Raw genomic sequence first — 13,244 nt, 5'->3', positions numbered from 1 at the left:
GGCCGGCAGCGCTTTCCGGCGCGACAGCGCCACGCGTTCCGCGGCCGATATGGAGACCGAGGCCGCGGCGGGCGCCGGCTTCACCAGCGTCGTGTCCCGGCGGAGCCGGAGGAAGCGGCGGGCGGGCGGCGAGGAGCCGGCGGCGGGAGCCGCCATGGACACGGCGGAGCCGCGGCCCAGCAAGCGGCCGGCGTTCCCGCCCGTGGCCGTCGAGACGCTCGGGGTACGCGGGGAGCTGAGGAAATGACGCCGCCGGTTCCCCGCCGGCCCTGGCCTCACGGCCTGCGGTCTCTCGCCTCCCGCAGGTTGGGAAGGGTGAGCTGAGGAAGATCCCTGTGCCGGCCAACAGGTACACGCCGCTTAAGGAGAACTGGATGAAGATATTCACGCCCATCGTGGAGCATCTGCAGCTTCAAATCAGGTTCAACTTGAAAACGAGGAATGTCGAGATAAAGGTAAGGGGAACAACTTGTGCCTTCCCCGGTAACTGGAAGAGAAGGTTGTGTGGAGACCTCGTGGCGCCTTCCAGTTCCCGAAGGGGCCTCGAAGGCACTCTGTGTCCGGAACTGTAGTGACGGGACAAGGAGTTACGTGTACAAATAGAAAGTTTAGTGTGGATGTTAAAGACTTTTTTTTTTACTGTGAGAGTGGTGAGACACTGAAAGAGGTTGCCCAGGGCTGCCCAGCCCTGGCAGTGTCCAGAGCTAGGTTGGATAAGGGCTTGAGCAGCCTGGTTTAGTGGCATTGTCCCTGCCCGTGGGATTAGATGAGTTCACGGTCCACTCCACCCCCTCACCGTTCTATGATTCTGCCTCTTGAAAAGCAGGGCCTCTCCTCATGGGTGTTCTTGGTCCACAGATTAAAGGACTATATTAAAGACTAGAAAAGTTGTAAATCCCATATAATGCTTGGAAAAATGGAAACTGTGTGGTGTCACCTGCTTGGGAATTAAATCTGGCCGTTATTGCTTAGAACAAATAGTTGCTGCAAGTAAAATCCAAAAATACAAGTCTCTTCCAGAAGGAGCCTGCAGAAGCTGTGGAAGTGTTCAATTTTTGTAGGAGAAAGTTATAGCATTAAGGAAGAATTTTCATCCATGTCTTAGATACGGTTTTGTAATTCAGTGTTTTCCAGCTATTTAAGGTTACCAAATACTTACCTGGCGCTAAACTTAAAGTATCTTTTAAGGGAGCGCTGAATCTTCTACTGCTTTTGTTAGTGGCAGATGATAAAGGCCCATAGTTTAAGAGCATGTGATTTTTCTGTAATGGATTGCATTGGAATACCTTAGGGGACAGACACCAGTGTAAACCTGTAATCATGCTCACTCTTTATCCTTATTCCTTTTGAGGAATAAGGGGCATATACAAAGTTTTGACATATGACTCACTGTATTAGTAATATGGGCATATGACATATGCACATAGGAATTTTTCATCCTAACCATGAAATGCTATCACAAGTTTGATGGCAGGAACTGGAGGAAAGGTGGCAGAATTATCCCTTATTTACACTTCCTAAAAATAACTTCAGGGGAAAGTTAGGGAGGGGCAAAATATCTTGCAGATTCACTCAATAACGGTGCAGGAGAAAACCCTTTGATTTTAACACCACTTTTTGATACAAAATCGTGTCTGGTGAAAAGCAAGGTAGTTTTGTTATTAATAAGCTGATTTCATTTTGCCCATATACATAATGAATATAAAACTTTGAAATTAGTTTCATTCACCTGCTAAGACATATTTAGAATATTGTCATTAGGATAACTCTCCTGGCCATCACCATCCTTCTCTTTTTTTCTGCTGTTTGCTGTTGCAGTTTAGTTTGTATTGGTTTTGGGTTTTCTCCACCAAAAAGGTGGAGACCACTCAAGTCAGTGGTGGTATGGATTTTCAGCAGCTTTTCTCTCTCTCCCCTCCAAGCACAGGCTGATCTTTTAAGTTCTGCTCTTAAATTGCCTGGTCTTAATTTGCAAACATAACTTCTTGTCTTGCAGACTTGCCAAGAGACAAAGGATCTCAGTGCTCTGACAAAAGCAGCTGATTTTGTGAAAGCTTTTATACTTGGATTTCAAGTAGAGGTGAGTCTCCCAACAACCAGATTGTGAGATTGCTCCAGTTTGCTGATTTGTCCCTGGCCTCTCTGCAAACGAAAGAAAGAGAGAAAGAGTAGATCCCCAGTGTATTAAGATAATGCCAGATAAAAAAGTAGCCTTCAAACAGCACATAAACAGAGGACATAGGTGGTGTGACACAAGCATAAAGCAATAATCTGTCTCTCAGGTACTCTGCACTGGTAGAGACTGTTCATTTTTCTTAAGCCTAAACTAATAACGTCCAGTCTGTGCAAAACTTACAGAATCAACTAGGTTGGAAAAAGACCTTTGAGATCATCTAGTCCAGCCTATGACCTTATCAACTAAACCATGGCACTGAGTGCCACATCCAGTCCCATTTTAAACACCTCTAGAGATGGTGACTCTACCAGCTCCTTGGGGAGCCCATTCCAGTGCTCAATCACTCTTTCTGTGACGAACTTCTCCCTAATATCCAGACTAAACTTCCCCTGGTGCAAGAGGACTGTGTCCTCTTATCCTCTCACTGGTTGCTTCAGAGGAGAGACCAATCCCCACCTGGCTACACCCTCCCTTCAGGCAGTTGTAGTGAGTGATAAGGTCTTCCCTGAGTCTCCTCTTCTCCGGGCTGAGCCCCTCCAGCTCCCTCCATCACTTCTCATAGGATTTTTGTTCCAGACCCTTCATCAGTCTTGCTGCCCCTCTCTGGACACATTTGAGCATCTAAAAGTCCTTCTTAAACTGGGGTGCCCAAAACAGTATTGGGCACAGTACTCAAGGTGTAGTACTTGGCCTGAACAGTGCCAAATACAGGAGAAGAATGACTTCCCTAGTCCTGCTGGCCACACTGTTCCTGATACAGGCCAGGATACCATTTGCTCTCTTGGCCATGTGGGTACATTGCTGGCTTGTGTTCAGTTGGCTGTCAACTAAGCCCCCAGGTTCCTTTCTGCCTGGTTGCTGTCCAGCCATTCTGTTCCCAGCCTGTAGTACTACAGGATTGTTGTGGTCAAAGTGTAGGACCCAGCCCTAGGACTTATTAAACCTCATATTGTTGGATTCAGCCCATATATCCAGTCTGTCCAGGGCCCTCTGCAGAGCCTTCTTGCCCTCCAGCAGATCAACACTTGCAGCTTGGTGTTATCTGCAAATTTGCTAAAGGTGGACTCAATCCCTTCATCCAGATCATCAGTAGATACTAAATAGAACTGGGCCTGTTGGAGAAAACAAACAACTCTTTTTCAGTGTTGTAGGCACTGCTCCTTGCTCTGTATCTGTATTATCTATATCTGGATTCACTAATGCTGGGGAGGCAGGGCTGATTGCAGGGGCATCCAAGCCTGTGTAGGGTTCTCTAGATGGAAATATTTGTATTGTGTTGAAAAAAGTGGATTTAACTTTAGCTAAGTTTTTAGCTAGATTTGCTAGGTATATAAAGAGAACAGCAGATTTCAGCTGTGGTACTGGAACAAAATAGCTGCTAATAACAGATCTCCTGCTCTTTCAGGATGCCCTTGCTCTCATCAGATTAGATGATCTTTTTCTAGAGTCATTTGAAGTTACAGACGGTGAGTATTTTCTGCTGCAGCATTCAATAAGTCACATGTGTGTCCTGCTAGTATGGGTTTATTTATTCTTTCCCCCTGCTCCATTTTTATCAACCCTGTGTCAGCACTGGATGCACTGTGCACTAGTAGTCAAAAAAAAAAGCAGAAATCCAGATGGAGCTGCATTGACCAGTGAAGTTGCTTTTGTAGTGCAAATTGTTTTCTGCAACTTGACCAGGGGAAGTGTTAACAGGAACATACTGCTGTTATCCTGGGCATGCTATTCTCTTTCCAGTCAAACCTTTGAAAGGAGATCATCTGTCAAGAGCAATAGGGAGAATAGCAGGGAAAGGCGGAAAAACCAAATTCACCATAGAAAACGTCACCAGGACACGCATCGTTCTTGCTGACGCGTAAGTACAGACTGACTTCATCCCAGGCAAAGCACAACCCCTCAGATAATCCATCTCCTGTGCCAGGAACAAAGGTAACTTAGATTTTATTAAACTGTTGTGGAGTAGTAGAAGAAACAATATTTAAGAGAATGTTTCAATGAACACAAGTCATTTGACCTTTTGTTATAACGGTTTCACCAGCACACCTAGAATTGTGTCATTCCCCACAGCGTAAGAATTCCTTCATGTGAATAATCAAAGTTTAACTCACCAACACAGCAACATTTTCCTCCTGAAGATGCTACACTGTTAAATTTGCAAATGGTGAAATCTCTTTTAAAAGGATTTAGAAGAGCACAGGTCTTATGTTACAGGTTTTGTGGGTTTCGGTTGGGGTTTTTTTGTTTACAAGTGTAGGAATGAAACTAGTACACTGATACAAAATTCCACATGTATCTCTAATCTCCAATTCTCTATTCTGTGTAATCTCCTAAATTACTTTCCATTAACTGCTACTACTTTGGTTTTTACAGAAAAATTCATATTTTGGGATCTTTTCAGAACATTAAAATGGCACGAACAGCAATTTGCAATTTAATTTTAGGTAAGTCCTCTTATCTAATCTTCACTACATATAGATCTTGCAGTTTGAGAAAGTGCTTTGTGGCTCTCACCCTCTTCCCTGTCCTATCCACACCTACAGTTGGAGCAAATAGCTTGCTGGCAGTTGGCTTGTTCCTCTTAAGAGAAAAATCTGTGGGGAGAAGAGGGAATCCAGGACTAGCTTTCTGGCTCCAAAACCCTCTCTACATTGCAAAAAGATATTCCGCTTTTTAATTTAGTGGCAGCATTCCCTAAAGGGTCTCAAAAGCCAAAGGGAACAACCCACTCTGAAAGCAGAAGTTGAGCTCTGCACTTGCAGTAAGACAGGGTGACTGACCTTGACCTTCCTTCTCACCCTTTGGCTTAGTTCTCCACTTTTAACACAGGTGTGAGCACAACACATCAATTTTTGTGACAGATTATCTTGTTTCCTGACTGGATTTGTGCCTTCTTCTGCAGGAAGTCCTCCATCCAAAGTTTATGGCAATATTAGGGCAGTGGCCAGCAGAGCAGCTGAGAGGTTCTGAACTGCACCACTAAGAACTGGGGACAGAAGTCCAGGTTCTGGACACATGAGAAGCCAAGAGCTACATGAGCCATCAGATTTCTGCTGGAAGACCAGAAGAAAGCCAGGACTGTTTGTGCAGTCTGATTGCCTTTGGACATGTGGTCTGATTTGAACCTACCTAATGTTTCTGCCTAGTCATTAAAAGGTATTTTAAGTTGTGTCTGTATTGAAAGTCCATGATTTTACTTGAACAGTCTCAAATGAAAACCTGCTTCCATACAGATTTTCTGAACAACAGAGTTAAGAGGCTGCTTCTTCAGAAAGCCTTGGTGTTTATTGTTTTGAGCCCAAAGAAATTGACAGAGATAAGCATTTATAACGATACACCATGGTTTAGAATCTTCCTGAGAAAAGGAGGAGTCAGCTGGAATGCAGAGTTCAATGGCAGGCTGCCCACTGAGTCTCTGCTACTGGAACAATGCATCACATGAAAAGTGTAAAATGAAGAGGTAAGTAACATATTTGAACTGAATCCTGAATCTGCACATACATAGATTTCTTAATTCTGAAAAATTATCTGTCAGGACAGCCTAGTAAACCAAGAGCCACCAGGTTATGTACTTTCCAATGTACCAAAGCACCAACAATTATAAGGTCCTGTTTGTCTCCTTAAAATGTTACTTTAAGTAGCACAATGCAGCAAAAGTAGGGGAAGAAATTAGAGTGGCCAGTCCCAGTATGATTTAAAAACTGACCCTCCTAAACCTGCCAGGTAACCTTCCGCAAAGTGTCCTGTAAAATAATTCAGTTCAGGCTTGGGAATGAAAACAAACTGAAAAGAGATTATGAAACACACTAGCAAATTGAGTAAGCATTTAGGTCAATGTCCAAGTTTCCAGAATAGCAATTCACAGTATGGGATTATCACTACAGCCAAATTGATTCAAGCCTTCAGCTGTCAACAGATTTAAGACTTGCTGGAATCAACACACACTGCTTAAGAGTCTGAGCCATACAGGGGACAGTGCACATTCTAGGCAGCTCCAGGTGCATCCACCTGCTCTGTTTCTGTTTGTTGGCTGCTTATGTAGTTTATTTCAATTAGCTTGAAAGATAAGGGAGTGATGCAAGAGCACACAAAATTTATGTTTATCCTAAATTAGGTGCATACTGATGGTGACCTGAAGCAGAAGGAAGGAGAGGGCAGCACCCAGAAGGTCCAAATACCTGCACCCCAAAGAGCACAGCACGGGGCTGCTGTGAAGGGCATACCTGTGCAAGGAGGGCTGGTGCCATTAGCACAAAGCTCAGGCTTTTTCTGAGACAGGAACTGCCCTTTATTCTCCACCTACATTAAGGTTAGGGTGGATTGGTTTATTTTTTAAACTACTTTCCATAGGGATTTCAAACAAAATATGTTATCTGCTTTGAACATTTAAGCAGAGAGAACCACATGTGCCTTTAAACAATCTCAACATGTCGTGAAACAGTGAAATGAACCCTGGAAGTGTTCAGCAGTCTGCACCCTGGGGAGTTTTTCAGTAAATCTTAATGACTGAGGAATGGACAAAACAATATGAACAAGTTTTCTCAGACCAAGGTGCAGAGCTGCTTTAAGGTGAAAAGGAAAGGTACTGAGCACCCCAGTCAAGTTTCAAATATTTTATTTTGTATTCATACAGTATGAAGGTTCTTATAGTTCCCACAATATATGATGTAGCATGCAGAGGAAAAACTAAACATTCAACATAAATCATTTTTCCCCACACAAACTGAAAAAAACCCCTCATCCCTCCCCTTCAGTCCCCCCTAAGGAAATAACATTAGCACTAATTCCTATAATGCCAGCCAAGATATGCACAAGCAAGAAAAACAGAAAGCATTTGCTAAAATGTTTGTAACAAATACTTATGTACAAAAAATTCACAAAAGACTAATTCCCCCTTGAAGCAGAGCACATGGCAGTTGACACTGGAACAGATACAACCACGGGCTGGGATTATAAACCACGTACTGATCCAGAAGAAGAAAAAAGTTACATGTAGTGGAGATTTTTTGTTTTGAACATTAACATTTACCAAAGTTTGGCAACATTATCTTTTTAATTATGCAAATTATGTAAACAAGAGGAACATTTCAAATCGATCTACATGCAAAACTTCATGTCATGCAAGGACACTAAGCACCTGGATTTCTCTCTCACAGACAGAGCCCATGATGTGCAGCACTCAGTTGAAGGAACAGCTATGGCAGACAGGTGCTCGACTGAAGAGGTTCAGACAACCTGCACTTTCCACTGCTCGTTATAAAACAAATTTTTTTAAATAGAAAAACTACTATACAGGAAAGATATACTGTCCTAAAAAATCTAGCAAATGTTTTTCTTCCAGCCAATAGTACCACTGCAGAAAAGGGAAGGGATGATATAAAGTTGTAAAACATGGCTCACTACTTTTATGTCCCACAAAAGATCAAGTTACCTTCCATTACAAATTATGATATGGACAAATCTAGAAAAGAAAAAAATTCTCCAGGAAAAGGACTGGAGAACCGCCAGAGGTATAAATTTAGATAGTGTGAAGTTTTCCTTCTCTATGGCATAGGTTAACAAGATTTTCCCCCTGTATGAATCATATATACATATATATATAAAATATTACCAGTTATTTAGCTACCTGTAGTATTTTTTTAAATGCAAGGGGGAAAACTATCATGGGTGAAAGAACAGAATTTAAGTGGCAAGAACATTTTATAATCTAAGTACTGTATAAAATAAGTAGATGGGAATCCTGCACAGTTATGTTGATCCTAATTTAATTAAGCTAAGCACAAGAGAAAATCATTAATGCATCTATCACCTTAAGCAGCTGTATCTAAACTGAACCCACAACAGCAAAGTTGTCTTGGCTTCAGAACAGCTGTCACTGCTCCCAGTTCCTGGGTGACAGCATCTAACAGCCATCAAAGCATTCCGCAGTCACTATATGCACACAAGGACTAGTTCTTGGCAGTAGCATTAAACTATATTCTCATATTAAGTAGAACTGTACTAAGTTATTTAGCAAAGAGACACAGTCCCTGGTAATATATTAACAGGTATAAATAAACTTAGTCTCCCGTGTTACAAAAAAAAGTAATTAAGGTGATTTAATAAGCAATGCTTTGTCAGCCATTCAATATATAGAAACATCTGAACAGTCACAGGGAAAAGAGTTGACCTAAGACCCAGTTAAAATTTTACATTCTTCTACTATATATATAAAACTGTGTGAAATAAAAGTAAGGATGTATATCCATATATTGAACTGCTAATATTCTGCTTGGCACTTTGTACTCTAGTTTTGTTTCTGAATCAAGTATATTAAATTAAAGCCCATCTAGCTACTACATATAGAAAGCTACATATATATCTATATATAAATACACACACACATATATATATATAGATAGATATTTCCTTGTTATAAAAGATGAAGAAAAATAAATTAAAAAGCCAACCCCTTCCCTTTCTCCGCCACACTGATATGCTCTTCCCATCTTTGCTGTCCTTCAGACTTTAAAGTGCTACACTGAGTTATTGAGAGAATAAAAGTTCAATAACACTTAGTTGGCTTCATGAGGCTCATGTTGGAAAATGTGGCTTCACAGAGAAAAATACTTCCATTTAAATACACAGAGAGCATTGCTGGATGTCTGGAGCAGATCTTCAGAGATGGAGAAGAAAGCAAAAGTGTTGGGTGGTGTCCTACAGAGTCACACATCTACGACCATCTTTTTGTGGATATCTAGGCCTCCTACAACCTGGGAGAAAAACAGGATTCAGAAAGATGAGAACTGAAAGTTACCAAGGGGCAAATAACACATTCAGTATATGCAGTGAGGTAAATCATAAAGGTAGTACTTCCCTGGCCTCACTAAACTGATTTACATTTTACAAGTACTGTGAGAGATTAAATTAATTATGTACAAACCAAGCTAGTTCAGTATTAGTACAATTTACATGCTCAAGGGCCTAAAAACCAGTGCATACAACATCATTTTGGCATCCCTCTCCATCTCATATTATGAACCTGTAGTATGTTGTGCATGTTAAATAAAACGGTGGCTTCTAAAACACCCTGTAAAACTCAGAACCTTCACAAGAAAAGGTTCAGCAGCAGGATTTCTGACATAACTGCACACACCCAGGAAAAAATTGCCAGTGTTTACAGGTGTGTGATCCATGCAGAGCAGAAGGAAAAGGAAAGGTGCCATGTCAGAGGAACATTTTATAATGCAGGAACAAAATTCAAAGGCCAAATTGTATGTGCCAAAGACAACAAATGAAAAAGTATTTTTGTGGACATGCAGCACCAGATTCAGGGAGGGTAAAATGCAAGAAAAAGAATGAGAGGCTGTAGAACTGAGAAGTGTCTTGTCAGGAGGTCAACAAAAACTGAATAAATTAAAAGTAAGGAAGAGGAAAATCCATCAGAAGCATAAGGCAAGAAGCCTGGGCAGAAGCCCAAAGACAAAAGAAGAGGCACATTTGATGGATGGCTGGAAGATGCCCAGTGCAAGAAATAAACAAGTAATGCACTAATCCAGGCATCTGCAGGCTGCAGCTCTAGCTTCCCTGCAGACAGAATGTTTTTATATCACATCACAAAAATAATTAATTAAAAAAAAATAAATGCCCAAAATGCAAACAATTGAACCTTTTCACTTTAGTCGTTGGCAGGATGGCAGATTTCCAACACCTTCCCTCCCCCTCTTTTTTTCAGTTTGAAAGGAAGTTGTAAATTCAAGGATTAGGAATAAAATGCAATGTCCAAACCATGCTATCAAGTGTATCTTCCTTGATACATTGTTTAAAATCCATGTGTAAACACTCACTATTGCAATTTTCAAGGATCAAGATTCAATGTAATTTTTTTTTTTTTTTTTGAGGAAAGAACTTAAAACTTGCTCTCAACTAATTAAATATAGCACATAGGTTGAAATCAAGTGTTAAATGTTAAATTTAAGCATTCTATTCAGTAATCTCCAAGTTCTTAAAATGCACCTTTAAACTGCTTACCCTTTTTCCAGAGCAGCACTTGAGAGATTTTTTTATCTCTCCATAATGACACGAGTTTTCTTTAGAAGTTACTTACAGCACAGAATTCTTCAAAGGATATTCTTCCATCACCATCCTTATCTGCATTAATTATGGTTTTATCTACAATTTGCTGTAACTGAGTGTCTTTGAGATTGTTCCCAACCATCATCTTCAGCACCTGGAAGAGCTCTCCATTTGAGATATAGCCATCTTTGTCCATATCATAAATGCGAAAAGCAACTGCAGAAGTAAAGAAAAAGAATAAAAACAAAACAAAACAACAAAAACAAACCAAATCACTTGGTAGCAACTGAGCAATACCTACTCACTTTAGAAAAGACCTGAAATTGTTTTAGCACCAGCACTAAAAGCAGACTATTAACATCAAAAAAGAAAATCTTCCTCACCACAAGTAAAGCACCCAGGCAGCAAAAAAATTATAACCTTCCAGGAAAGAGATGACTCAAAATCCCATCTGGTTACTTAGCTGCAAGCAATTTGGCATCAAGACTGAATTTATTTTTAAACATTTCAGTCTTAGTTATTGGAAGCTACATCCATAACTGAACCTCTCTCTTTTCTAAGCCTGGGTCTGGAGATGCAGTTCTGAAACAAGAATTTAACTTTCCTACTGCAATAGCAAAGAACTGAGTACTATTCTTAGGCCCCTGTAAGTTCACAGAACTATATAGGCAAGCTGTTCTTAAATGAATGTACTTTTTTAAAAAACAGAAACCAACTGAAATTCATCAGAAAGCAACCAACCTCCTCCAACCTTACCTGCAGAAAAGAGTACTAATCTTCACATAAATAAAGGACAAAACATGCAAAAAGCTTACAATCTACTTTCATGATCTTCCAGTCTTTACAAGTTTGATTTGTCAATTTCCTAAACTTACAAAAGTGTTTTTTTGAGGATCAGAAAACTTGTTTAAGAAAATCAAAATACTTACACCTCAATTTCTGTTCTTTATCTCCTTTGACACTGAACTGGGAGACTCCTTCTATAAATTCTAAATAATGCAGGAAAAACATGTATAAAAAAGCATATTTTTTAATAAACAAAGAAGTCAACATTCAAAAAATTTTAGAAACTGTAAAAGCAATTTAATCTTTAACATTCAAATTTTAAAATATTGCCTACACTTGTGACACCTAAACGTCTACATACTTGGTATTTAATGTTCTTCAGTAGGAGGAACCCCAAATCCAATGCAGCACTCACTAAACAGACTTGGTCCCACTAGGATTTAAGTAATTTTGTTGAGCTGAGACTCTAATTGTACAACTCCTCTCAACACTGGTTTCTCAATGTAAAGAATTACATTGAGACTGGAAACTGGTTTTGAAGAAATACTAAAATAACATTTTTCTATAAAAGAAAACTGATTTTGCCAATTTTCTGTTCCCTCCCAAGAGGAAGAACTCTTGATAACTGTATTAATCACAGCTCAATGCCACAGACAACATGATCATCATTGTTCATGACTATCTATTCTTTACAATGGAATTTTGAATATTTCAAACTCAACATTCTGGTTATACTGTAGCTATCCCTATAGATATTTAACAGGTTTTGCAAAGGTTAGCAGCTTATGTACATTAATATCTTATTTAAAATGTCAGTCTGTTAGTATAAGTAAGATTTAAGTACTTCCTCCAATTAAAAAAAAATATAAGACTGAATAATCTTCTCTAGTCATAAGCAACAAGAAATACTAAGTATTACTTGAACAGAAGCTACAAACATTAGCACTTCTCAGGGTCAGAGACTGTTTTAAGATGAATTAGTGAACTAGATTATAGCCTGCTGGCCCTTTTAATCATTAATATTTAAAATAAGTCTAAAATTTTGAGAAATGTACTAAATAAAATCTTCTAGGTCATTTGGATTTTTTTTTTCTTCAAATGTTAATCTAAGATCTACCTAAAAAGAATCCTATAAAAGAAGTATCAACAGAAAAACCTGGGCTCCTTTCAATTTTCTGAATACTCCAAATATTTGATAAATACAATTTATGCAGAAACATGCCACTTAGCCTACCACACTTTCTTCACTTTCTCCTCAGCATCCAAATTAAGAGTCTAAACTGGTGTACTTTAAGAGATATTTAATGAGTAGTCCTCAGTCTGCATGACCTTAAAAGCTATTACTAAACAATCCGGTATTTTAAACATTTCACTCAGGAGTGCCCTAATGCAGAGAAACTAGTTTTACTGGTATTCAGTTTCACTAGGATTTTTCACCTTATTTTAACAAATAATCTTTACCTCTCCTCTTTCAGATGAAGAAAAACATTAATTCTAAAGCTCTAGTACCATCACCTGCCACAGAACACTGTGCCTTACCTTTGAAATCCACTTCTCCATTGCCATCTGTGTCAAATATATCTATTACTCGCTGTACTAATGGGTTCTGTTGCAATTCAGGTAAAGACATGAACTCTTCCACGCTCAGAGAACCAGAGTTGTCCAAATCAAGCTTCTTAAATCTCTTTCCTAGTCGTTTTATCTCATCGGCATCAACTGAAATGAAAAACAACCCCGAACTTAAAGGCTTCAGCAAACCCTTTGCAGTTTAACACACGGCACATTTCATTGCTTTCCTGCAAGATTTTCTCCACTTTATTATAACTATTAAATACCTATGAAGATAACATGAAATTCTGAAGAGAAACACAATTTTATTTTAAATAAGACTTACCTTTTTTTCTCCCTGCACCTGCCATAGTACAGTTATTAGCCTTGTGACTCACTGAATACCACATGCTGACACAACATTTTGAAGGATTGAGGATGCTTAGCTAGTAAGTTCTTAGTCAGACAGCTCTTACAAATACCAGATATGAAGAAATTAAGGAAGAGAACAAGTGTTCTCTGAAGGAGCTAGCATTATGTTCATGCTAGACTAACATAGTATGTTAGACAATTATATTCATTTATTAGAAAACTAATGCTTCTTCAGCACACCGAACGTGAGATCTCCTGGAATGTGTCAAGTTAAGCAGGTTAACAGATCGACTGTTAACAAGTTACC

General features: G+C 39.5%; 2 protein-coding genes across 2 annotated transcripts in view; one reads left to right on the top strand and one right to left on the bottom strand.

Annotated features, from left to right (window-relative positions):
* Positions 1-9: 9 nt before the first annotated feature.
* Positions 10-5,345, top strand: PNO1 (partner of NOB1 homolog). The gene is made up of 7 exons (XM_079297612.1): positions 10-223; positions 306-455; positions 1,997-2,080; positions 3,582-3,642; positions 3,917-4,034; positions 4,550-4,620; positions 5,079-5,345. The coding sequence occupies exons 1-7, from the start codon at positions 50-52 to the stop codon at positions 5,144-5,146; spliced, it is 726 nt and encodes a 241-aa protein (XP_079153738.1). The 5' UTR covers positions 10-49; the 3' UTR covers positions 5,147-5,345.
* A 1,429-nt stretch (positions 5,346-6,774) lies between these two features.
* The window catches only part of PPP3R1 (protein phosphatase 3 regulatory subunit B, alpha), a 37,766-nt gene continuing 31,296 nt past the window's right edge, over positions 6,775-13,244 (bottom strand). The window contains exons 3-6 of the mRNA XM_079297616.1: positions 12,557-12,733; positions 11,161-11,220; positions 10,263-10,447; positions 6,775-8,928 (exon numbers count right to left, since the gene is read on the bottom strand). Coding sequence (XP_079153742.1) covers positions 8,881-8,928; positions 10,263-10,447; positions 11,161-11,220; positions 12,557-12,733 — 470 coding nt within the window. The 3' untranslated portion in view covers positions 6,775-8,880. The remainder of the gene's footprint in view (positions 8,929-10,262; positions 10,448-11,160; positions 11,221-12,556; positions 12,734-13,244) is intronic.

This window comes from Erithacus rubecula, assembly GCF_903797595.1.
Source record: "Erithacus rubecula genome assembly, chromosome: 2".
Lineage (NCBI taxonomy): Eukaryota > Metazoa > Chordata > Aves > Passeriformes > Muscicapidae > Erithacus > Erithacus rubecula.
This window is presented reverse-complemented; position numbering and strand designations above follow the sequence as displayed.

What these genes read in the sequence shown, in the direction of transcription:
- PNO1 (XM_079297612.1), top strand. Translation starts at nt 50, where the DNA reads ATGGAGACCGAGGCCGCGGCGGGCGCCGGCTTCACCAGCGTCGTGTCC. An exon ending in CGAGGAATGTCGAGATAAAG is followed by an intron (nt 456 to 1,996) that starts GTAAGGGGAACA and finishes CTTGTCTTGCAG; the next exon opens with ACTTGCCAAGAGACAAAGGA. An exon ending in GTCATTTGAAGTTACAGACG is followed by an intron (nt 3,643 to 3,916) that starts GTGAGTATTTTC and finishes TTCTCTTTCCAG; the next exon opens with TCAAACCTTTGAAAGGAGAT.